General features: G+C 49.3%; 1 protein-coding gene across 2 annotated transcripts in view; it reads right to left on the bottom strand.

Annotated features, from left to right (window-relative positions):
- Positions 1 to 24,098, bottom strand: part of Kcnh1 (potassium voltage-gated channel subfamily H member 1) — a 375,946-nt gene that overhangs the window by 83,138 nt on the left and 268,710 nt on the right. For both annotated transcript variants that reach the window (XM_045141565.1, XM_045141564.1), the window contains exons 8-9: positions 23,185 to 23,384; positions 16,717 to 16,969 (exon numbers count right to left, since the gene is read on the bottom strand). In XM_045141565.1, coding sequence (XP_044997500.1) covers positions 16,717 to 16,969; positions 23,185 to 23,384 — 453 coding nt within the window. The remainder of the gene's footprint in view (positions 1 to 16,716; positions 16,970 to 23,184; positions 23,385 to 24,098) is intronic.

Below are 24,098 nucleotides of genomic sequence, written 5' to 3' on the forward strand. Positions count from 1 at the left end.
GGCGAGAATGGATGCTATGACACACGTTACCATTCAGAAGGAGGACGTAGGGTATTTGCAGGCATGTGACATGCCTCTCAGGGAAAAGTGACTTCAGAAGCCAGGATGAGAGGATAGCACATTCTTCTTAGGGCGTGTGTGACATGGTCACTTATTCAGGAAAAGGTGTCCCAGAATACCCAGCTCTCAGCCACTCAGAGCAGCCGCTGCTGATCACCTGTGACAGCGTTGCCTGTGGAATGCTGAAAGGCTCCCTTGCAGGCCTCTCAGCACCGCCCTGTGCTCTGAGCTGGGGACAGAAGGGGCAGGAGTGAGGGCAGGAGGGAGTCTAAACAACTCTGGGCCAAAGCCTTCCCTCAGCTACCCAAGTTACATGAGTCAGTTGTTCCCGAACCTTCCTTTGGCAACAGGCATAAACAGTGTGAAGGGGTACCATGGAGGCGCTGGCTGAAGAACACTCTGGACACAGTGGTGGGAAATAGGTCCTAAGGTGGAGGCACCCTGGGACACAGCAGGAAGGAAAGGAGTTCCCTCACACAGTTTGGCTCAGTGAAGGTCAGAGGCAGAGGGAGCAGGTGGGAGGGGACAGAGGAGGTGCTCAGTCCTCAGAGGGTCTAAGATACACAGTGACTCCTCCCCACACTATCACCCCAGCGGATGTTCCAAGAACTCCCTCAGCCATTCCCTCAACACAGGACCGCGTGAGCTGAAGCCAGGCCCACCCTCCCTGTGTGGCCCCTGCTAGTCCTCTCCCTCCCTGTTTTCTAGTCACACCGGGTTCTTAGAGTCCTTCGAAGCTGGCGCTCTTCGCCTGGATCATCCCAGCACCATCTTGCTCTGTCCACACTGCTCCTCAGCCCGGGCATGTGTTGAGATGACACACTCAACCCACCTCTCCCTGGGCCCGAACAGCTCCCACGCTGGTGCTCTCTAATTGTGTTCCCTCGAGAAACATCCCATACCCTCAGTTTATGTTGTGCACTATGGGTGACAATACTCATGGCACAGCTGTTTGAAAAACATGTCCATAAGGCTGTGGACATCGGGAACCTGGCAGTCAGTCACTCAGTAAACAGCAGAAAGATGACTGTGCTCCTGGTGCAAGGAGAGAGTGCCCAGTGACCACTGGCATATCTTAAAAGGCCTTCAGTGATCTCAGGACAGGCTCAGGGATGGCCAGGACTGTGATCTGAGCTTTCTGTACAAGCACCTGTGGGCTCCATACTAAGAGGGGTCACACAGTACATCCCATGGTCTGTGACCTGCAGCCCCTCCCTTCAAGTGTATTCAATGGGGCAGGTGCCAGACAGGCGCCATAGAAGGTGGTGGAAACAATGGTGACCCAGAGGTGGAGATTCGACCTTAAGGAGCTGAGGCCAGGCTCCAGCTGTTTCCCCAGATCACTTATCTCCTCTCCATGGTCACAGTAATGTGACCTTAGCAGGGCACAAAGATGACCAGAATAGAGACTACATCCCAGCTGGGTGGGGACAGCTGTGGTGAAGGGGGTGTGTGCAGAAAGGATGGGTGACCCTGTTCTTCCTGCATTCCTACTGGGAGGGAGGAGAATGCAAACTCTCTTGGATCTGAAGGCCCAGGTGACACCCTACTTAGGGGAAGCAACAGGCTAGCAGGAGGCTGGGAGCCCACTGCCGTGGAGTTGCTCCCTGCCCTCCTGTGCCTGGCCTGCACTGAAGAGAAGAGCTCTGGCTGGACTGTGCTTCCGCTCTTTGGGGTTTGTGCTGAGGTAGCTGACCCCATTACGAGCCCACTGAGGAACCCACAGGCCAGCAGGGGAGGCCAGAGTGGTGGGCTTGGCAGGCTGACCACATCTGCTAGGTGACTCCTCGGCTGGCCTGGGGAAAGCACAGCCTCCACATCCAAGGACTCAGCCACAGACAACGGAGACTCAGCACATTGGAGCAGGCGCTCCAGCTGTGTGAGCGAGACCCTTGACAACGTGGATGTGCTGCCCTGCCCTGCCTTGCCCTGTCCTGCCTAGCTGGGCACAGAGAGAGAAGGATGCTCAGGATTTAGGGCATGCCAGACTCAGTACCCACAACACTCCTCCCCTGGAGTACCGAGGCCCAGCCTCTGGAGCTAATTCTGCTTCACTAAAGTTTCCTCCCACCCATGCGCAGGATGGTCGGCCTCTGTGGGCTGAGCTGAGGCCGGGGGTAGACTCAGTGAGCAGTGTGGCATTTGAAATGGGGCTTCTCTTATCTGTAGGAAAGCTGCAAAACTCTTCTTACTTTCAGTGCTGGCAATAGCCTGTAACCTCTGCTTCACCTGCCACAGTTTGCAGAGTAGGAATGTACATCAACGACAGACAGACACTGTGCAAAGCACAGTACTGCAGAGTGAGAATGTACTTCGAAGACAGACAGACATGATGCAGAGCACAGTGCTGGCCTCTTGGTCTGTGAAATGGGTTCTGAGGAATGAAGCAGCAGCTCTGGGCCAGGGCTTTGCAGACAGACTATTGGGGAGTGCTGAGTGTGTCACTGTATTTTGGTGCTGATGAAAAAAGTGAGGCCTGGACGGGCCTAGGAGACCCTGGGTCTAAGGACAGGCCTGCACCTTCTCCTGCCTCCAGAGGGGTCTACTGCTAGGAACACGTCATCTGGAGAGAGCTCAGAGATGCCCCACACCCCATTCTCTGTGGCAGCACTACAAAGGGAGCTCTAGTGACGCTCTGCTGAGCAGTGTGTCCACCTCAAACCTGGTCAGTGATACTCACAAGGTAAGGACATGGCCAGGGCTCACCACGCACCATGCCCACACACAGCTTCTTCCATGTCTACAACCTGGCCTTTGCTGCTGTGGGTCAGCCAGGGCTGGATGAATGGTGGAGGATATATCTGGGGACAAGGAGCTTACAATGCAGGAAGAGACCACACAAGCATGTCACCATGCAGAACAACCTCCACATCAGCGTAAGACAGGAAGAGATGGGGGTGCTGGGCTAGGTGGGTGGAGGAGGAAGTGTCATGGAGAAGAACGGAGCTGCCTCTTCAGCAAGGTGACACAAGTTAGACAGACATGAAGGACACAGAGTCTTCTCTGAGCAGCACCGTTGCGAATCCAGACAAGGATTTTGGCTCTGTTCATGTTCCCAGCTACACCTTTCACCTGTTATATTCAGCCCAGATCTCGTTCCCTGTTTAGAACTGCAGGTTCAGTAATCTGCCCCCCTCAGGCTGTGTCCTTCTCCGAAAAGGCAGCTCTACACCACACCATGCTTCTCAGAGTGATACGTGTGAAAGGCTAACATGCCCAGTGTGGGCCAGCCCCAACTCTCTCCTCAGGAACTTGCTGCCTGCAGGAAGCATGCTCCATGTCCCTGTGGGTGACAAGGTTTATGGGTGAAGACCCCACCAGGACAGCTGGTTAGCACCACGAGGAAGTCTGTTTCTGGGGTGCACCATGAAATGCTTCTTGAATGCAGATACAAAGCACACCTGTTAATACGAGCTCCATCTGGAAAGGGGGTGTTTGGACCTGCACGTGTCTCCCTCTGTCGTCCACTGTTGGTTGAGAACTACAGGGAGGTCTGTGCAGTCCATTAAGCACCCCTTCTATGCTCAAGCTTCTCAGGCATGCTCTTGTCTCCCATACTTCACACACTGCTCCAACCATAGCCAACCAGAGCTCCTTTCCTGACCAGTCTAACACATTATGATGCTTGGGTTCTAGAACATTTCTGTGTGGTCTGGCATTATCTTTATCATCTCTGAATCAGAATGTGGCTTACCATCACTGGAGTGTCACAGTTCAATGGAAGTGTTATTTCTTAGTAGGCTACAAAGTACTGGTGCCTTGTATAATCCATGGTCTCTTCTGTTCCGTGAATGTAGTTCTAGAACATTCATGAAGCCCAGTGCCAGCCCTGTCGCTCTGGTTTCCATGACATCCCACTGTCCTGGTTTCTCCCTCCTCCAGTGGTCCTAAACATGTCACATGGAAATGGGTGCTCCCCAGGGTCCTTCTCTGTAACCTATGACTTCCTACACTGTCTCTTTCCCCAGGGCTCTCAGTCTCTGCCCTCATTTCAAATGCCTGGACCACACTGATCCCAGGTTCAACCACAAGTTCTGGTCTCTCTTTGATTCCAGAATCTTCTACCGGACTCTCCATTCAGACGCACACAGAAGAAGAACTGAATGCCCCCTCCCAGATAAACCTGCCTCTCCACATACGACGACTGGCCAATCTCTGGTCATTTTATCTATCAAGTATCTTTTGAATCTGTTCATTTCTCCCCAATTTCACAGCTGTGAAGTCAGGCCAGGCCTCTGTCCCCCACTCAGCATCTTTGTTGGTCCCTGACACTGAGCTTGGCTCAGATAGCTGCCAGCACGGCTCTTCTAAACACAGGAACAATCCCACTGCTCTGGTTTACCTGCCTGTCACTGCCTCCCCGCTGACCATGGTCCAAATTCCAACATAACAAGGGACAAAGCCTTGCTCTCCTCACCATCCCACCTTGGGAACACTGTCACATGGTGACATTCAGTTCAGCTGTCACCATCATCAGGAAGTCTTCCCTGACTCTTCCAGGCCAGGCTGATTGTATGCCTGCCTCTACTACAGCTCTTAGCCCTGGCTTATGAAATGCACATTGACTTGTCTTCCCAATGAGAAGGTCAGCTCCAAGAGTGATGGGCTGGTTTGGTTCATTGTTGTACCTCCAGCTCTAACCCCACAGCCAGCCTGCTTACAGATGAACACACTGATGCTGAGATGGTCTGGGTGGCGCAGGGTCAGGACATGGAAAATACAGACTGCAAGCCTCAGGCTGCAGCTTTGGAAGACTAATGGACCCCATTCCAGTGTCAGAACTCGCAGGCATGAAGTGCTCTTGTCACTGTGCTTGCTGACCTGCTCAGAAGTTACCCCATAGTTCACAGTGATTCAGCTTCCTGCTACCCTGAATGTTTACAGGGAAATTTACAGAGAAGAAATAAAAATGATGTATCTTAGAAATTATCCACTGAATGGGAGGTAAGAGGTGGGTAGGAAGAGGTGATGGGGCATGAGAAAGAAAAAATCATACCGTGAAATAAGCTCTCTCTTTGAAAGCACTAAGAAGTCGGGCTGGAGAGATTGCTTAGTGGATAAGGTACTTGCCTGCAAAGCCAAAGGACCCAATTTTGATTCCCCAGGACCCACGTAAGCCAGATGCACAAGGTGGCGTGTGAGTCTGGGGTTTGTTTGAAGGGGCTGGAGGCCCTGGCATGCCCATTCTTTCTCTCTGTCTGCCCCCTTTCCCCTATCTCCTAAATAAATAAATAAATAAAATAGTTTTTAAGTATTAAGAAGTCATCCAGTATGGCTACCTGGTCTTCCACGTGGGGATTGTGCTGGGCCTACCAAAGGCCAGCGGCTCTGGCTGAATGAGGAGTCCCATCCTAATGGTCAGGTTAGAGCAGCAGCTTGAAAACATCACAAAAATTCTCCTTCTGTTCTTTACAATAACAAGTAAACAAGCCCAAGTAAGCCAAATTATTCTCTACCTGGCAGACAGACCCCACAGTTCCCAATGAAAGTAGGTGAAGACTTTTGGGATCCCTACTGATGAGAAATGAAAACGGACCCACTTCCCCCTTTCTAGTTATTTTAATAAATATTAGGCTAGAGAGATGGTTTAGTAGTCAATGTACTTGCCTACAAAGCCTATGGAACTGGGTTCAATTCCCCAGTGCCCATGTAAAGCCAAATGCACAAGGTGGGATATGTATGTGGAATTTGTTTGTAGTGGCTAGATGCCCTGGCATAACCATTCTCTCTCTCTCTCTGCCCCTTTCTCTCATGCTCTCTCTCAAATAAATAAGTAAATAATTTTAAAAGTGTTTAAAAATAAAGAATATAAGCTCCATGAACAAATTGGTATATGCATCTGGAATTTGTTTGCAGCAGCTGGAGGCCCCAGCATGCCCGTTCTCTCTCTGTCTTTCTTCTCTCTATCTCTCTGCTTGCAAACAAATAAATATTTAAAAAGAACATAGATGTATTATAGAAAATAATTTAAGCATATTGAAGAAAGTTAAAAATAAAAATTATTCTCAAGGTCACCAGCCTTGAGTTAACATCTTGGTACATTTTTCATCTTTCTTCTATGTATGCATATGTTTTCATGTAGCTAAGATTGAAATATATATATATATATATATATATATATACATATATATATATATATATATATATATGTGTATATATATATATATATATATATATATATATATATATATATATCTGTCTATATATATGCATATATATACACACAAATACATATATATATGTATATTGCTCTTTTCCCACTTAAAATATTTTAAACAGCCATCATAACATCTTCCCTGACTGACCATAATTTATGATATAACCAATCCCTTTGCCAGGTCACCACAGTTCTAAGAATTTTGTTAAGAAAGATCTATTATGCTCTCTCTCTCTCACACTCTCACAAAAAAAAAAAAGGGCTAGAGAGATGGTTTAGCAGTTAAGGCACTTGCCCATGAAGCCTAAGGACCCATGCTCAATTCTCCAGATCCCACATAAGCCAGACACAGAAATGTAAGGCAAGTACAAGGTCCCACATGCCCACTAGATGTCACAAGCATCTGAAGTTTGATAGCAGTGGCTGATGCCCTGGTGTGCCAGTTCTCTCCCCCCACCTGTCTCTTGCTCTCTTTAAAATAAAAGCAAAAATAAATAAATAAATAGAAAAGGAAAGATCTATTATGATAGACACAATATCCCATGTCTTCAAGAATTGCAAACTAATTTTTAAAACTACTTAAGCAAAAACAGAACAAAGAGGACCCCACATTCCAGCTGATCCGTATGATGGCCCCACGCTGAGGATACAGATTCAGAGTTATTGCTTCACTGGTGGAGCTGCTGAGTGCATGCTGATGTTTGGTGTGAGTGTGCAGAGAGGCATGTAAGTGTCGCACCCCCATGCCAAGCACAAGTGAACAGTACTACTGTGAGATGGGAGCATTCCCCCTGCACCCCTCGGCAACATGTGGCAGTGCGCTACAGTGAAGTGGTGCCGTGGGGACCCTACCTCTCCCCACCCCGGCTCGTAGGAATCTTGGGAGGGCCCTCAAAGAAGGATTTGGCTCCATCTCTAAAACTGTGAGGGTTTATGCAAACTGTTGAGGTGATTCTAAACCTTTGCAAGAAAAGCCATTCTGTTCTTTCTGTCCAGCCAAGACTGTTAGAGGGAAGAGTGATGGCACATAGAGACACAGGTGCCATTTTGTCACAGGACTAGAAAATAGGGAAGGAAATGCTTAGGATGTCCTTTGGAAAAACCGAACAGCATTCCCTTGTGACATCCTGATGACCCGAAGTACCTGTGAGATGTCAGATGATGACGACTTTGTCAAGACGGACCTGAAACTAAAAATTTCTGTTTATTTTTATTTCTTTATTTGAGAGTGACAGACAGAGAGAGAAAGAGGCAAAGAGAGAGACAGAGAATGGGCACATCAGGGCCTCCAGCCACTGCAAATGAACTCTAGATGCATGTGCCAACCTGGGCATTTGGCTTATGTGGGACCTGGAGAATCGAGCCTCAAACTGGAGTCCTTAGGCTTCACAGGCTAAGCTATCTCTCCAGCACCCCCAACTCTTATGCTAAAAGCAGCCTATGCTCTTCTTGCCTGCACGTGTGTGGTGTGCATGCATGTGTCAATGTGTGTGGGCACATGTGTGTGTAGATGTGTGTGTGTGTGTAGAGGCCAGAGGACAATGTCAGTGTTACTCTTAGGAGTGCTTAGGAATCCTTTGGCCTGGAGCTCACCAGTTAGGCTAGACGAGATAGCTAGCAAGCCCCAGGGACCCTCCTGTCTCTGTCTGCCCCAGGGCTGGGATTATGGACACTCATGGTCATCCCAGTATTTTATGTGGGTGCTGGTGATTTGAACTCATTTTTCACTGATCCATCACCCAAACCCAGCTCTTAAAGACAGTTTGAAAGCCAAACAAATGTGAAAAGAAAATAGGCTTCTTTTTTTTTTTTTAACTATCTCACTAACAAGACCTTCAGCATAGCACGTGGGTGAAAATGCACACAGCTATTCATCTATGAATGTTCTTCCCCACATACTGGAGCGTACTGTGTTAAAATTCATGAGAATTTCTAATATCATTTAAAATTCCTTGTGAACATTTTGAATGACTGTGCTTACATTTCTCTGAAAATGTTCTGAAATTATTGGTCATTTAGGTAAAGATTCCTAAGCTCTTTCCATGTCTTGTTTTTTCTTTCCTATTTTACATTCCTTCCTCTGAAGCCTATAGCTTTGCCCTTAAGCCCTGGCTGCTTCTCCTGGTTCCAACTCATCTTGTCCTGGCTGTAAACTCACCTCTCTATCATTCCTCTTTTGGAAATCCTTTGCCCTTTAGATGAAATGTCAATGGGCCTTATCACCTTCATTTCCCATTCTCCACTTCTCCTCATTCAGACCTCAGAATCATCCCTCTTGCCTCCCCCTATTTGCACCCCACATACTAGTATTTACAAACTCAGAGATTCTTCACGATACCTACCTGCCCCTCCCAACTAAGTTTGCCAGACTCAACAAACAAAATATGTCCAATTAAAACTGAATTCTAATAAGTAATTTCCCTCAAATTATGCCTTGTTCCACCTCTAGGGAAAACTTATGCTAAGAATTATTTGTTGTTTATATGAAATTCAAACATAATGGTTAGGTCTTCTCTGTGCTCCCTGCAAGCATCATACTACATCTCATTTCTGTCATAAGCCAGAGTGACCTACCAGCCTCCCTGTCTCTCTGTCCAACTCATTAATCTTTGCAGATCACAGCTCTGTACTCACCATCACCCAGTTGGAACTTAGCCATCCCGGCCAGCTTCAGTGTGCCTCACTGGCCCCCTATCTTTGCCCTGTAGAGGTGAAGTGTACACTTCTTCTGAGAGATGTGAACACATGTGTACTCACCCCGGATAGGTTGCCAATAATGAACCAAACACCAACTCCATGCAAATCTAGCTTGCTGAGCCAATAAGTTTCATTAGGGTTACTTATAGGAACATGGGCAACTGATGGGCAGCTACACCTCTGAAGGAAATGTCTCCCCTCCCAGCAACTATTGACTGTTCACACATATACCTTGGAGGGGGGGTTGGTTCTGTGAGCTGCTCTCCCTAGCAGCCATTAACTATGCTAAGTAAGGACTGTAAGTTTCTCCCCCCATGCCTTTAATTGTCTATAAATCCTTAGGGAGGGTCATGACTTTGTGAGTGCCTCCCCTCCTCCATGCCCAATTTTTACAGGTTCACTTTGGGTAACAATAGATGTTGGCACCTGTAGAGGGCAGTGGCCATGCCATTCCCAGAGGTCAGCATTCTGTAACATGGCTCTTGGCTCCAGCTCAGGTGCTGGCCTTGAGGTTCCATACCCCACGTCACACACCTCTTCCCCAGGCCTGGCCTATGCTATCATTTCCACATACAGTGCCCTGCCCCACTGCCCACACCTGACCCTGACTCCATCTTCCCAGCCAGCACCAAGGCAAAGCACTCACGGCCTCATATGTAGATTCTTGGGGAGTTTTCCTGCTGTTTGGTCGGTCCAAAAGAGTTAAGACCAGCTCTCCATGGCCAAAGTTAAGGGAGTGAAAGGCTCCCTGACTACAGCTTCCCGTCGGCTTCCTTCTCCACGTTAACATCTCACTCCGCCTCACACCTAACATCACTGGCGTCTTTCCACACAGTCACAGTCGGGACTTGGTGGTCTTACAGATGGAAAGGTTCTGGAGCTGCAGGCTGCAAGTCTACAGGATGCAGCTAGGCTCTGATGAGCCCTGCACTCACTGGAGCCGCGAACCCCTGCCTTGTGGAAAGGCAGGTCAGCTCAGCAGGTTCCACTCATGGGGACTTGCAGCCAGCTCTGCACACCACCCAGCGCCCAGAGGCTCTGCTCAGGCCACTTCAGCATGCAGATCACCATGCGGCCCTGGGGGCTCCCAAGCCCAGTTCAGAGTCTATCTCTGACACACAAGCATTCATCCCTCACTCACTCCAGGAGTGTGCAAAGAGGAAACCTCACTATTCATCGTCACTAACTGTGCATTTGTCTCACCCTTGAATTTCAAAGAACTCCAAGACAAATTTTCTCTGTTTCCCTGAAGAGACCCCCAAAATCTGCTATGGTCATTTCCTTTTTTGAAAAAAATATTTTTGTTTATTGTACTTACTTATTTGAGAGTGACAGACAGAGAGAGAAAGAGGCACAGAGAAAGGGAGAGAGAGAAAGAGCGAATGGGTACACCAGGGCCTCCAGCCACTGCAAACAAACTCCAGATGCATGTGCCACCTTGTGCATCTGGCTAACGTGGGTCCTGGGGAATCGAGCCTCAAACCGGGGTCCTTAGGCTTCACAAGCAAGCACTTAACAGTTAAGCTATCTCTCTGGCCCTGCTATGGTCACTTCTAACTGTAGAGATGCATCCTTAGTACCTGACTGAGGTCAAGAGACTCAAAGAAGCTATCTATGCAAAGACAAGAGTACCTTCCAACTCAGTACCTACAGAAGGAGGTGTTCCTTTAAAAAAAAATGTTTCTTCTGTGAACACACACTGACCTATGCACTGAGCAATGTTCAATTACAATGCCACGGCGATGGGACTCCAAAGTAGGACCCGCGATAAATGAGTGTGCCAGGCCTGCCACCAGCCTTCCCCTAACTCCACTGGGGCCCTGAGCCGTCCACGAATTGAGAAGAGATTCTGCCAGCTGAGAGCTGTACCTGGATCTGTTCCAAGATGGCACTGCAGGCCTCACAATGAACTCTTCTGTTTTCTCTTCTCCTCCTTTCCTCTCCCCTCCGTGCTGCTGACCCTCGGTGGCCACAAGAGTCCATCCTCTACTCCCCACCCATCACAGCACACCCACTGCTCTGGCCCCTGCTCTCTCTGGGCTCAGACTCCCTTCCCAGCTCCTTCCCACCGCCTCATGGGGGCTTTTCTTCTGAGCCTGATGGCTGCTTTCTCTGCCTCTGCATACCACTCCCCTGTCTAGAACTTTCTCTGAGTCTCTCATTCTCATGACATAAATTCCAGATGCTTACTCTGGCCCACAGGGCCCTTCACAGCCCAGCCTCTGCCTCCTTTTATGTATTATTTTCTTCTATTTTATTCACAGTAGGGAGAGCAAACCCAGAGCCTTCAGCACGCTCTACCACTGAGCTGTAGCTCCTACCCCTTTCCTGCGTTTACTTCCACTCTTCTAGGAAACAGCTGCTGGTGTTTCACCCTGGGCCACATGCTCAGAGCCAGAGACATGAAATCAGAGGCTGGGGCTCAGGAGAGAGGTGAAACGAACTGACACTGCGTGGTGGGCTTGGCAGGCACTAGGAGGCCTGTGGAGGCCCCTGGCCAGTCAGTAGAACTCTCGATGAATCTGCAGCTAACCCTCCAGCTGCATGTCCAGGCCTCTCCCTCCCGCATGGTACAGCAATGGAATGTAAACAAGGCAGAATGAAGTGACCCAGAACAATCCATGATAAAAATGTAAATCCAGGGGCTGGAGAGATAGCTAAGTGGGAAAAGTGCTTGTTGTGCAAGTTTGACGACCAGAGTCCCACCCAAGAACCCGTGTAAATCCAGAATGCACTAGAAGCACAAGCATCGGGAATTCCAGTAAGCCTAGGGCAAGACAGGGGGTGGCAACAGGAGAATCTCCAGAAGCTCACAGCCAGCGAGCCTGGTGTGACTACTCGCGGCTGTCCTCTGACCTCTACATGCGCTCCACAGCACACATGTGCCCCCAGTGAAATTAATAGTAAAAGGCAAAGCCCATAAAAGTTAATAAAATGACACTAAATCCGAGTGAGATGAGAGCACATAAACACAGGCGACAAACCCAGGGGGTGACTAGCATTCCTGAGCGTGGCCATCATGCTAGCCTGTGTCTCAGCAATGCTGGTCAACAACAGAACCCCAAGGTAACTTACATACACATGTTAATAGTCACTTGGAGGGGGGCACTACCTATGCCTTTCCCTTCTAGAGAAAGTAGAAGAAAATGACATTTAAAATACTGATGAACAACACGCACATGCTGAAAACCAAGAAGCAAAATTTGAGAAGCCACTGACTGACTGGAAGCTGGGACAGTGTCGTGACAGAGTTAAGGCAAGAGAGACGAGATCATGAAAGGTTTCAGTACTTTCTTTTTGATATGTGTGCGTGCGTGCGTGCGTGCGTGTGTGTTATGGACATGTGTGTTCAGATGGGTATGCCCTATGTGCACACACGTGGTGGCCAAAGGAGGGCATCATGTTCCTCCTCTATTGCTCTCCCATCTTATTTCCTTGAGACAGCACCTCTCGCTGACACTGAAGCTGGGTGTCTTGTCTTTTGGTTAGGCGGATTGCTCAGGTGCCCCAGTCATCCTCCTGTCTCTAGCCCCCTCAGAACTGGGGTTACAGGTGTGCATGCCCCGAGTTTTTACAACATGGGTGCTGGGGATTGAACTCTGGTCCTCATGCTTGCACAGCAAGTGTTCTTAGCCACCGAGCCGTCTCCCCAGGTCCTCCAGTCTGCTCTTTGTCTTCAGGGGACAGCATGGCTTTCAACCCAAGAGAGATATTGTCTAGGTTTGTGGGGCATGCTTCTAAATTGCAGGCTTTGATCATGCTAAGAAGCCAATTTACTGGGGCTCAGAGGTCAATTTTTTTAAATGAAAGAGAATAGAATCTAATATAAAATATTGGGTTGCATTTCTACAGCAAGACAAGTGCTGAATTGTACATGTCATTGTGTATGTGTTTATGTGTTGGCAACCTAATCACATTTTGTACAATAGGTTGCTGTTGTGAAAAATCTAGAAGCCTTTCATGAAGAAGAGTTCTATTTCTCTCCTGACACATGCTAACCTGCGGGGTTATGAAGGCTGACCCTTCTCATCCTTAGGATCTGTGCTATGATGAAACAGAGAAGGCTGGGATACTAGAACTGGAAAGAGGAAACAAATTAGCAGGATGTCAACAAGTGAGGTGCTAACAAGAGACCCGAGACCAAGAGCAGAGAGCTGATGACTAGCTGCTTCTCTCCGGGCCCGAGGGTCAGACTCCTGCAGTGCTGGCGACAAGGCGCTGCTCAACCACGGCTCATCCAGGGAGCCTGATGCTTCTTGTTCTCTCTCTCTCTTTCTCGTGAGGGTGTGTGTGTGCACATGTGTGCAGGTGTACACACTTTGCATGCACATGTGGATACCAGAGGGAAGTGCCAGGTATCTTTCTCTGTCACTCTTCATTTTCTTGTTCCAGGGTCTCTCGCTGAAACTGAAATTGCTGTTTTTAGGGTGAGGCTGGCTGATCAATGAGCCCCAGCCATTCTCCCATGTCCACGCCCAGCCGCCCCACACTGGGGTTACAGGCACGCAAGGCCCGGCCCAGCTTCCTCCTTGGATGCTGACAGTAGAAATCACCTCCGTGCTTATGCGGCCTGCGCTCTTCCCCACGGAGCCCTCTTCCTTCTCGCCACACCGCTGCACACTCCCAGCGGGGGCTCTCTAACATCAGTGTCTCCACCGGCAGCAGCTCTTGAAGGCTGGGATAATGTTTGGTCCACTGTATTATTCCCACCACCTGCTCAACAAACTCAGGAGAGACTGAGTTGAAGGGCATCAAAGACAATGAGAACCTAATCCGCAAACCTGCTGGCTGCTTGAACCCTTTGCAAGGAAACTGATTTCAGTCCATTGAGCAAGTTATTCTGAGGAGAGAGGGAAAAAATTAACAAAACTCTCAGTCTTCAGGGAGCAAACAGCTTGGAATCTCTTCTGCCTCTTGGACTAAAGGCCAGGTTGACTTGAAGGGCTCATCACTTCTTTTTATAGAATAAGAGCCTCTTGGCACGTTGTTTGGGATATCAAGCTTAGACATACTTTTTTGGACCCAATGTGGCTCTGGGGATACAGGAGAGGTTTTTTATTCTAGTCCAGACAGCTTGAGAACAAACACTGAACCCAAAGCTTCTGAGTGGTTTCAGAGCCAGCCACACTGCTACCCGGAGCAGGCGGGGTGCCCAGGAGGGCTGGAGGCAGAGGGCTGGATATGCAGAGGCGGGGAGCCAGACAAAGCCACCAGGCTCTGGCTGCTTCTCCACAACAAGCCAGTGGGAGGAAGGTGAGGGGGGTGGCGGGAGCGGGGGTGGTTGGGGGGGGGGAGGGAGGGCAGTGGTCACTTGTCTTTCTAAACTCTTTAGCTCATCATATCAGGCCTGAGTCCAAATGTGCAAATGAAGTCTAATGTCTGCGGTGGATCACTGAGGATGTTTGAGTGTGAATATGTGAGGGGATGTTGCTGGGCCCTGGGCTCCGCTTGGAAAGGTAGGTGGTGAGTTATCTGTGTATGAATGGGTGACAGTTGCCTAACTGCAAAGGTTTAACTCTGATTCCTAGGCTGCTCAGCAGCTTTTAGTTACTCTCACAGCCAGGCAGGCATCCTGGCTGTCACCAGTGCAGAGCTCATTTGATCAAGGCTTTGATGAGTATTAAAGATAGATATGAGCCCTTTCCTTCAGATGAACTTCAGCAATGGCATCAACCTTCCTGTGGCAGTGGCTTACAGACCATCCATTCTCACTGCTCTGTGATGACGAGGCAAAGAGCAGAGGAACCGGTCTTCAGCGTTCAAGGGACACCCCAGTGCCCAGCAAACAGGGTGGAATCCATCTCCCAAGCGGCTCCCACCCAGTCTCCCTCTGACCATCTGCAAATCACCCTTGCACTCCCAGTGCCCTGTAACCATGAGGCCAGGTTGGCAAGAGGCTACAGGAGTGAGAAGGAACTTAGGCTTCATGTACTGCAAAACCAAATGGGAACAGTTATAGCTTCGAAAACCTTGTCTTTACTGAGGAGATGACTCAGTGGTTAATGACACTTGCTTGCAAAGCCTGCAGGCCAGGGTTCAAGCCACTCATATAAAGCTGGACTGATACTCATTTGCAGCAGCAAGAGACCCTGTAATGCCCTTACACACACATATACAAATAAGTTTTTAAAAATCTTAAATATCGTACCTCTGTGTAGTATGAAAATGTTAAGTCAAACTTCAACATGACTAAGTCTTTCCCTGCCTCAGTTTCCTAAGAGAGCACAAACATAAGACATGCATCCCCCCATGTTCAGCAGTACTGGGAGCAACCAGCACCGGTGTGGTCCATCAGTACGCACGTCACAGGGACTCTGCGCTGCTGGCTCTGCGACTCTCGTTAGCACAAGTATACCGCACCAGTTCTCTCAGCTCTGGCTGTCTCATCTAAGACAGAGTCATAAAACCACTGACGTACTGTGGGGGAGTGAGGGTCACTGCATAAGGTGGTGAGCATGCCCATGAATGATGCCCATTACAATGGTGATGGCCTGACCCCTCAGAGAGACATGCCCCAAGAAAGGGCTGCTGTGGTCAAAGGAAGTTAGATGAAACTCTGATATTCAATGTGCCAAATATTACCATGTCCCTCTCCTGTGCCCCTGCTCCTTCCCCCAGAGCCCCCATTGCTATGTATGGTGTAAAAGCATCCCCATTGTCCAGTGAGAAACTCCACAGTCCTCACTGACTCCTCTCCCCACAGCCAATGTGTCATCGGGTTCCTTTGTTTCTACCTCTACATCTCGATGCTATCTGCTTCAATCCATCTGCCCACCATCCTCGTTCAGTTTGGTCCCTAGAAGACGTATCTGCAACCTGGTATACCTTCCCCTTCAGTCCAATCTCCTGCTGTCTTTTTCCTAATACAACCATGTGTTGGCATGTGTGCATGTGTGAGGGGCCCGAGGACAGCCTCAGGTGTTGTTCCTCAGGAACACAACCCACCGCTTTTTGAGACAGGGTCTCTCATTAGCCTGGAACTCGCCAATCAGTACAGACTGGCTGGCCAGTGAGCCCAGGGATCCACCAGTCTCTGCCCCCCCAGCACTGGGGTTACAGTTGCATACCACTTTGTCTGCCTTGTCTGGCGTTGCTCTGTGGATGCAGGGGTCTAACTCAGGTCCTCATGCTTGCAAGACAAGTGCTTTACTGACTGAGCTAACCTCTGGCCCCTGTAATCTTCCTAAAGTAAAATCTCCTTGTGCTTCCTTCAATTTATCACAGACTCTCCCAAAGGAACTCCAGGTCCCCTGATGGGGCTCTGCAGCCCACCAGTCTGCCCAGCTCTCTCCCAGAATCATCTCCCATCTCAATTCATGTGCTTCTGTTAAACCAAGTGACTTGCAGTCCACCACACAAATCCTGTCTCTCTTGCTGTCACATGAGTCCTGTCTGTCTCTCTGTCACATGAATCCTGCCTGTCTGTCTGTCACACAGACTATTGCCTCCTCTTTGGATCCCTTTGCATTAACTCATTATCAGTTACTAGGTTTCCACCTGGGAATCATTCCGTCTAGGAAAGCTGCCCTTTTGTGTATTGGCTTAGGCGCCCCTCCTGCTATACTCCAAATGTCCAAATTTCTTTGATTCATCTTTTTCACTGGACTGGAGCTTCTTGAGGAAAAATGTCACTGAAATGCCCTAAGTACCTCAAACAACATGGGACACAAAACAGCTCTTGCGTATTTGGTGATATGAGGGTGTTGGCAGTGGATCTGCCCTGTGGAGGGATCCCCAGAGCTGCCTAGTGACCAAGACAGCCCTGTGTGCAAGGAGTGCATCCAGGAATGAGCAACACGCACCTAGGATGGCCACCACCTCGTCATCCTGGATCACCTCCAGGGAGCCTGAGACCACAAAGCAGAGGCTGTCCACGCTCTCTCCTGCATGGTAGATGAGGTCCCCTGGGGCACAGTGCACCGTCTGGAACTCCATGGCCAGAGCCCGCAAGCAGCCGTCACTGGCCAGGCGGAAGGCTGGGTGTTCCTTGAACACCTTGCGGTTCAGGTGCACGCAGATGTCAGCTCTCATGTCCTTGGGGCATATCTGCAAGACCTGGACAGACAAGAAGGAGACAGTGTGAGGATCTGTATATGGCCTCCATCCCTTGGCACCCCAAGAGCAACAACACCCCATGAGACCAGACTACATTCTTATAGCTCAAGTTCCTTCCCTCATGGTACTCCCTTTCCCTCCAGGAAGAAACAGGCAGTCTGGAACAATCACACAGGGTTGAGAGTCAGGGTCAGAAATCAGGTTCCAGGAACGCCTCTCAGAGGATGTGGTATCTAAGCTTACACTTGCAGAATGTGTGAGAGTGAGCTGTGTGGAGGTAGAACATTCCAGCAGGATAACAAACCCAGGCGCTCTGAGGGCCTGGACAACAGTCCATGTGAATGAGTGGGAAGAGCTAGGAGATCCTGTGCAGAGAGAGGCCTGGGGGATGCTGACCGTGTGGGCAATGTTGAAGGATTTCGGGGTGGGGACTGACACGAGTGGAGCCTGAGAGTGTGGTTAGAGAACTCTGGCTACAAGGTGGCAAGAGTGGTGTCTAGGAAAGACTAGCTCCTCTCCCAGTGGCCAGGGGACAGGTGGGTGGGGGAGCGTTCATTGGTGAACTGACAGTGGAGTCAGTGAAAAGCAGCCAAGTCCAGATTACAGCTATAATATGCAAAATCTCCAGATGCGTGGGGGATTTGTACATAGCTCCATTGGCAGAATGCTTGCCTAACACTCCCATAGCCCTGGGTTCTGTCCCCAAAGGAAGGCCTGCAGCCTCCCTGATCTACCCAGTTCACTCCCAGACTCCTCTCTCACTGTGGCCCATCTTGATCCACAAATTCCTGTCAAACCAAGTGACCTGCAATCCACCACATGAGTCCTGTCTGTCTCTCTGCCCCACAGGCTATCGCCTGCTCTTGGGATCCCCTCCTGCATCCCTTTGCATTAACTCATCCTCAGTTCCTAGGTTTCCACTTGGGACTTACTAGGCTACATGACTGCAATTTTGTCTCAAAAGGAAAAAAACAAGAAGGAAAAGTTTAAAAAAGCACCATAAATTCTTAAGGGGTGTGGGATATTGGTGTCATGATGAAATCGGCATATTCACCCCTTCAAATATTTGTTATTTCCTTGTGTTGAGAACATTCAAAATATTCTTTTAGCTATTTTGAAACACATAATAAATTGGTGTTGAATAGGTGTAAATCCACAGTCAGATGGGAAGAATATATTCTGCCGTCTATAGCTCAGCGGGTTCACTGTAGGCTAAAGAATAGACTTTGATTATAGAACTGACATGATCTGCTGCTGCAGTGACGATGGGAATTTAAAGAGCCTGCGCACTTCTGAGCACCGGGCACACCACACGCTTGTTTAATATGCATTTGTCAAGCAGCTGGGGTCAGCAGGCCCTAGTAATGTAACAGTGAAAACAAAATGGACAAGAATCTCTGCTCTCGTGCGTTCCCCCATCTGGTAGGAGGAGACCAATAGTGAGCAGTAGGTTCAGCTTAGCTGGGAGAGCAACGGCGGGAAGCCAGCAGGACTGCGTTTCCACGTTTGTGTCACGCGTGTTAGCTAACACGGTCCCCCTCAGAACCCCACGACGTGCTATCATGTCAGCTTGCAGACGCAGAAACCGAGGCACAGAGCAGCGGTATGATCTGCCCAAAGTCGCACAGACAGGAACGGGCAGAGCTGGCATTTCATTCTATGTAACTTGACATGGTAAGTTATGTCATGACCAACGCCTATCCCAGGTGGTCCTGCGAAAGAAGAGGGCTGATATGTAATGCTCAGCGTTTTTCTCCCTGTGGTACTATGGGCTAAACTCAGGGCCTTGAATATACCAGGCAAGGGTCTAACAACGGAGCTATGTCCCCAGCTCTGCCTTGCACTATAGTCAAAGCAAAATGGGATGTGCAGGCCCTGACAATCTCATTTTCTGAACAAAGGGACAAAATCTTGAGCTTTTCCGGGGAGAAATATCTCTCTGGACTGAATTTCTGCAAGAAATAATTGTATGGCTCCTCGTGCGGAAAGCATCAAGTAACACCCTAGAACTCTTCCACTGGACTTTCTCAGAGGGATCAGGAGAGCTTCTAGAATAATAATGTCTCCCACCCTGTCTGTGGCTTCATGAAGTCAGACCCGCTTGGGGGATGCTTCTCCCTGTGGTGCTGGAACTTTCCAGCCCCCATCCCTCTAGCTTGCCACCAGCCAGGTGCTTCTTCACCTGAGACTCCCAAGCCTCAAGATCCCACCAGGCCCTTGGTGGGTTCACTCCTACCCACCCCCAATGCTCGGCATGTTGTGGGACAGTGGTTAGATGCATGAAAGCCCAGATCCTTCCCCCCCACGTGACTTCACTGCTCTGTGGGTTTCTCCTGGAAAAGCTGACTGCCAGCACTGACTCCAAGGCTGAAGGAGGTCACATCTCTCAGTCAGTACACAGTGGGGACAGTACTCAGCCCCAGGAGCACCTCTCCTTCTGGGTGTCCCTGCATTCTTACCATGCATGCAGGATGCCCCAGAAGTGAGTGCCTCTCCAAGAGCACAGAGACAGAGAGGCACGAAGCCTGGACCTCACCAGCCTCACAAAGCTCATGACCAGCAAGACTCCTGCAGAAGTGCAGATTCCGGGGAATGAGGGGCACGCACACAGTGCCATGTGGTTCAGAACTGAGATGAATTCTCCAAGAGAAATCACATTTAAACATGGCTCACTGGACTTGGCCTTGGCTGGCAGAGGCCACCAGTGAATAAGGACTTGGCATGGAGGTAAAGCTGTATGCAGGGCTCAGACCCCGGAGCCCACGGGGAGGAGACAGGACGGCACAGGGAGGGAGTGGATCTGATGAGTTGGACTGTGGGCCACTAAGCACCTCCCTCAGCTCTTCCGTGTGTGTCCTTAGGCTCCACACCACGGTGGGTGAAAGGGCCTCACAAGTCTCCAAAGGAGAGCTCAGCTCCGAGTGATGGCCTTCCTGGCCAGCCTCCCAACCCCTGGCCTGAGATGCCAGTCTTCCCTTCCTGTGGGCCTCCTGTGGTGGTCTTCACTGCTCAGGCTTGAGCCTCCCAGGGTGGGCAGCTCAGGGTCGAGGTTTATTAGGGTTCTCTGGAATACCTGCAGAAACTCCCTCAGGAACGTATTCTATTCCTCAAACCCAAATTTTCTAGTTTCCATGTAGTATAGACAGGGAAATTGGTGCTTGGAGGTACACACATGTGCTCAAGGTCACAAACAGCTCGTTACTAGAAAACTGGCCCCAGTAGTCACCGACCACTCTGACCTAGAATGGAGGGGAGAGGGAGCCCGGAACATGGTTCTGGTTTGCTCCCCAGCAGCTGCTGCCCTGGCCAGGCTATAGTCTGCCGTGAGGGGCCACAGTTGAGTGTCTGGACCAGGAGCCGGGGAAGGTTCCAAAAGCCCTTGAGGAATTCGAGATGGCAGGAAAGAGGCAAGAGTTCAAATGCTGACAGTAGTCTTTCACTGGTGCCCAGCCCAGCTGCAGGGGCCACGAAGGACTTTTCCCAGACAGTGGGATTTGCAAAGGTATCCTGGTGCCTGGGAAAGGCAGCTCTAGGGCAGAGATCAAAGCTCCTTTCTGCTCCATCAGCTGCCGGGCACCCACAGAACCAACAGCCACTGTTGCCAGAGGGGAACAGAAACAGCGGGCACGGCTGGGGCAGGCGCTGGCACAGCCCTGCCCACACCCTGGCCATCCGGGAAACAGGAACATTTTCATTTGGCCTCAGCCCTCTTCCTTCCAGCTCATGTTTTGCATGTAAGTGGGGCGGGCACAGGGCTAGCAGGCAGAGGAGGGCTTTGAAGCCAGAGGAAGCCTGGCTCTGATCCAGCTTTGTCCTGGGTACTCTATGGGCAGGAGTTAGCACGGGGCATTGGCTTCTGTTCAGCGCAGCCCGCAGCCACACCCTCCCCAGGTTGGTGGGAGGCACTCAGAACACATGGCAAGGGACAGTCAAGCCGAAGACAAGCACAACAATATTGGTTTCCTTTGTTTTTCTGCAGATAAGCTTTTGCCATGTAGCCCAGGCTAGCCTTAGACATGCAATCCTCCTAGCTGAGCCTCCAAAGTGCAGGGACTCCAGCTGTGCTCCCCCACATCTGGCTTATCACTTAAGGGGAAGACAAAGGCCTCAGACAAATTGTATTTAATACAGTGTTTCTTTAAAAAATCTTATATTGTTTTTAACATCCTGATGGGCTAGAGAGATAGCTTAGCAGTTAAGGCACTTGCCTGCAAAGCCTAAGGACCCAGGTTCGAGTCCACAGTACCTATGTCAACCGGATGTACAATGTGGTGCATGCATCCGGAGTTTGTTTGTTTGCAGTGGCTGGAGGCCCTGGAATACCCATTCTTTCTCTCTCTTTCTCTCTCCGCCTCTCTCTTTCTCTCAAATAAGTAAATAAATAACAAAATAAAAATTTAAAAAGTCATGATGAGCAAAGCATCAACCTTTGGAATAAAGACAACATCAGTAATAATGTTGGTTCATCCGGGAATCTGGGGCAGAAGGAAGCATCGATGGCATTAGTCATGCCCTCTTGTCTTGGCTGGATTCTTATTTGACAAACTGTCCTGGGCAGGAAGGCTTCCGTCCCCTCTCTCTGGGACAGACACTTGCCTTTTTTTTTTTTAATTAATTATTTATTCATTTGAGAGCGACAAATACAGAGAGAAAGACAGATAGAGGGAGAGAGAGAGAATGGGCACGCCAGGGCTTCCAGCCCCTGCAAACGAACTCCAGATGCATGTGCCCCCTTGTGCATCTGGCTAACGTGGGACCTGGGGAACCGAGCCTCGAACCGGGGTCCTTAGGCTTCACAGGCAAGCACTTAACCGCTAAGCCATCTCTCCAGCCCGCCTTTTTTTTTTTTAAGTAATGGCTCTTTTAAAAAATTATTTATTTATTTGCAAGTAGAGAGAGAGAATATGAATTCATGTAGCAGGGACATTAGCCACTACAAATGAAAAGTTAACTAATAAGGAATCAAACAAGCCAATCAAAAAATGGACTATGGAGCTAAATAGAGAGTTCTCAAAGGAAGAAATATTAAAGGCATATAAGCATCTAAAAACTGTTCTACGTCACTAGTCATCAGGGAAATGCAGATTAAAACTATATTGAGATCCCATCTCACTCCTGTCAGATTGGCTACCCTCATCATGAAAACAAATGATCATAAATGTTGGCAGGGATGTGGAAAAAGAGGAACCCTTCTACACTGCTGGTGGGAATGCAATCTCCAGCCATTGTGGAAATCAGTGTGGAGGTTCCTAAGACAGCTAAAGATTGATCTACCATATGACCCAGCTATAGCACTCCTAGGCATATATCCTAAGGACCCATCTCATTTCCTTAGAAGTACGTGCTCAACCATGTTTATTGCTGCTCAATTTATAATAGCTGGGAAATGGAACCAGCCTAGATGTCCCTCAACTGATGAGTGGATAATGAAGATGTGGCACATTTATACAATGGAGTTCTACTCAGCGGTAAAGAAAAATGAAGTTATGAAATTTGCAGAAAAATGGATGGATCTGGAAAGGATTATACTAAGTGAGGTAACCCAGGCCCAGAAATCCAAGCGCCACATGTTCTCCCTCATATGTGGATCCTAGCTGCAGATGATTGGGCTTCTGTGTGAGAAGGAAAAAACTCAGTAGCAGAGGCCAGTAAGTTAAAAAGGAGAAATAAAGGGAAGAGAAAGGAAGGGAGGAGGGTACTTAATAGGTTGGTATTGTATATATGTAAGTAGAATGATTGAGATGGGGAAGGGATATGATGGAGAATGGAATTTCAAAGGGGAAAGTAGGGGCGAGGGAGGGTATTACCATGGGATATTTTTTATAATCATGGAAAATGTTAATAAAAATTTGAGAAAAAAATTATTTATTTATTTGCAAGGAGAGAGAGAGAATATGAATTCATACAGCAAGGACATTAGCCACTACAAATGAACTCCAGATGCACACATCACCTTGTTCATCTGGATTTATGTGGGTACTGGGGAACTGAACATGGGTCATTAGGCTTTGCAGGCAAGCACCTTAACTGCTGAGCCATCTCTCCTGCCCAGTAATGGTTCTTAATTGCTGGTCCTTCAGCAAGGAAGAAAGGGAAATAAAACCTTTGGTGGAGGGAACTGGTGAGTCCTGAGCCTAGCCCACCAGGGTTGAAACCTCACTCCCCTAGAGCAGGCTGGGAGGCAGGCAGGGCGCCTGAGCTTCTGCACTCCTCACCTTCTCCGTGTCGATCCCTCTGGACATGGACCAGGTGGACACGATGTAGTCCATGACGCGCTCACTCAGCCCCTTGGGCACCTGGTAGAGCTTCAGGAAGTCACGCACGCTGTTGAGCATCTCATGATACCTGTTGGTGTTGGCATACATCTGCTGGAAAATGGTCGTCACATTCCCAAAGATGGTGGCATATAGCAGAGCTGGAGGCGAGGAGCAGAAAGGACATGTCAGTGGTCCCTCAGCTAGAGTGACAAAATATACAGTTTCCTCAGAGCAGACCAATGGCCAGAGCCACCCCTCCCCGTGGTATCCTGACCTCCCCAGGAGAACCTCACAGCGACCCAAGGAGTCTCCAAATAATGAGAGGGAGGCGGGGCCTGGAGGAGGGGGGACTACTGTCAGCTGCCTTTACCTCTTCCATGGTGTCACTTGTAACACAAACCTTAGCTTTTGGCTGGGGAGATGGTTTACAAAGTGCTAGCCTTGCAAGCATGAGGACCTGAGTTTATTTTCTAGAACCCATATAAAAAAGCCTGGGGGATGTGCACCTGAAATCCGGGGCAGGGGACATGGAGACAGGCAGGTCTGGGGGTACAAGCAGAGTGGGGAGGAAGGATCAGGGGAGCGGTGGTTTCACTTTATGCATTTTTCCTGGTGTGTGATATCTGCACATGTTGGGTTCATGTGTGTGGGTGCATGTGTGTGTGAATGTGTGTGTAGGCCAGACATCAACGTCAGGTATCCTTTCAGTTGCTCTTCACCTTATTTTTATGAGACAGGGTCTCACTGAACTGGAAGCTCACCAGTGCTGCTAGATTCTTAGACTAATAAGTCCCAGGGATACCATGTCCCCCTCTCCAGCTCTGGGATTAAAGGTTCACAGCCCATACCTTCATCTTTATGTGGGTTCTGGG

Source organism: Jaculus jaculus, chromosome 1 (assembly GCF_020740685.1).
Source record: "Jaculus jaculus isolate mJacJac1 chromosome 1, mJacJac1.mat.Y.cur, whole genome shotgun sequence".
Lineage (NCBI taxonomy): Eukaryota > Metazoa > Chordata > Mammalia > Rodentia > Dipodidae > Jaculus > Jaculus jaculus.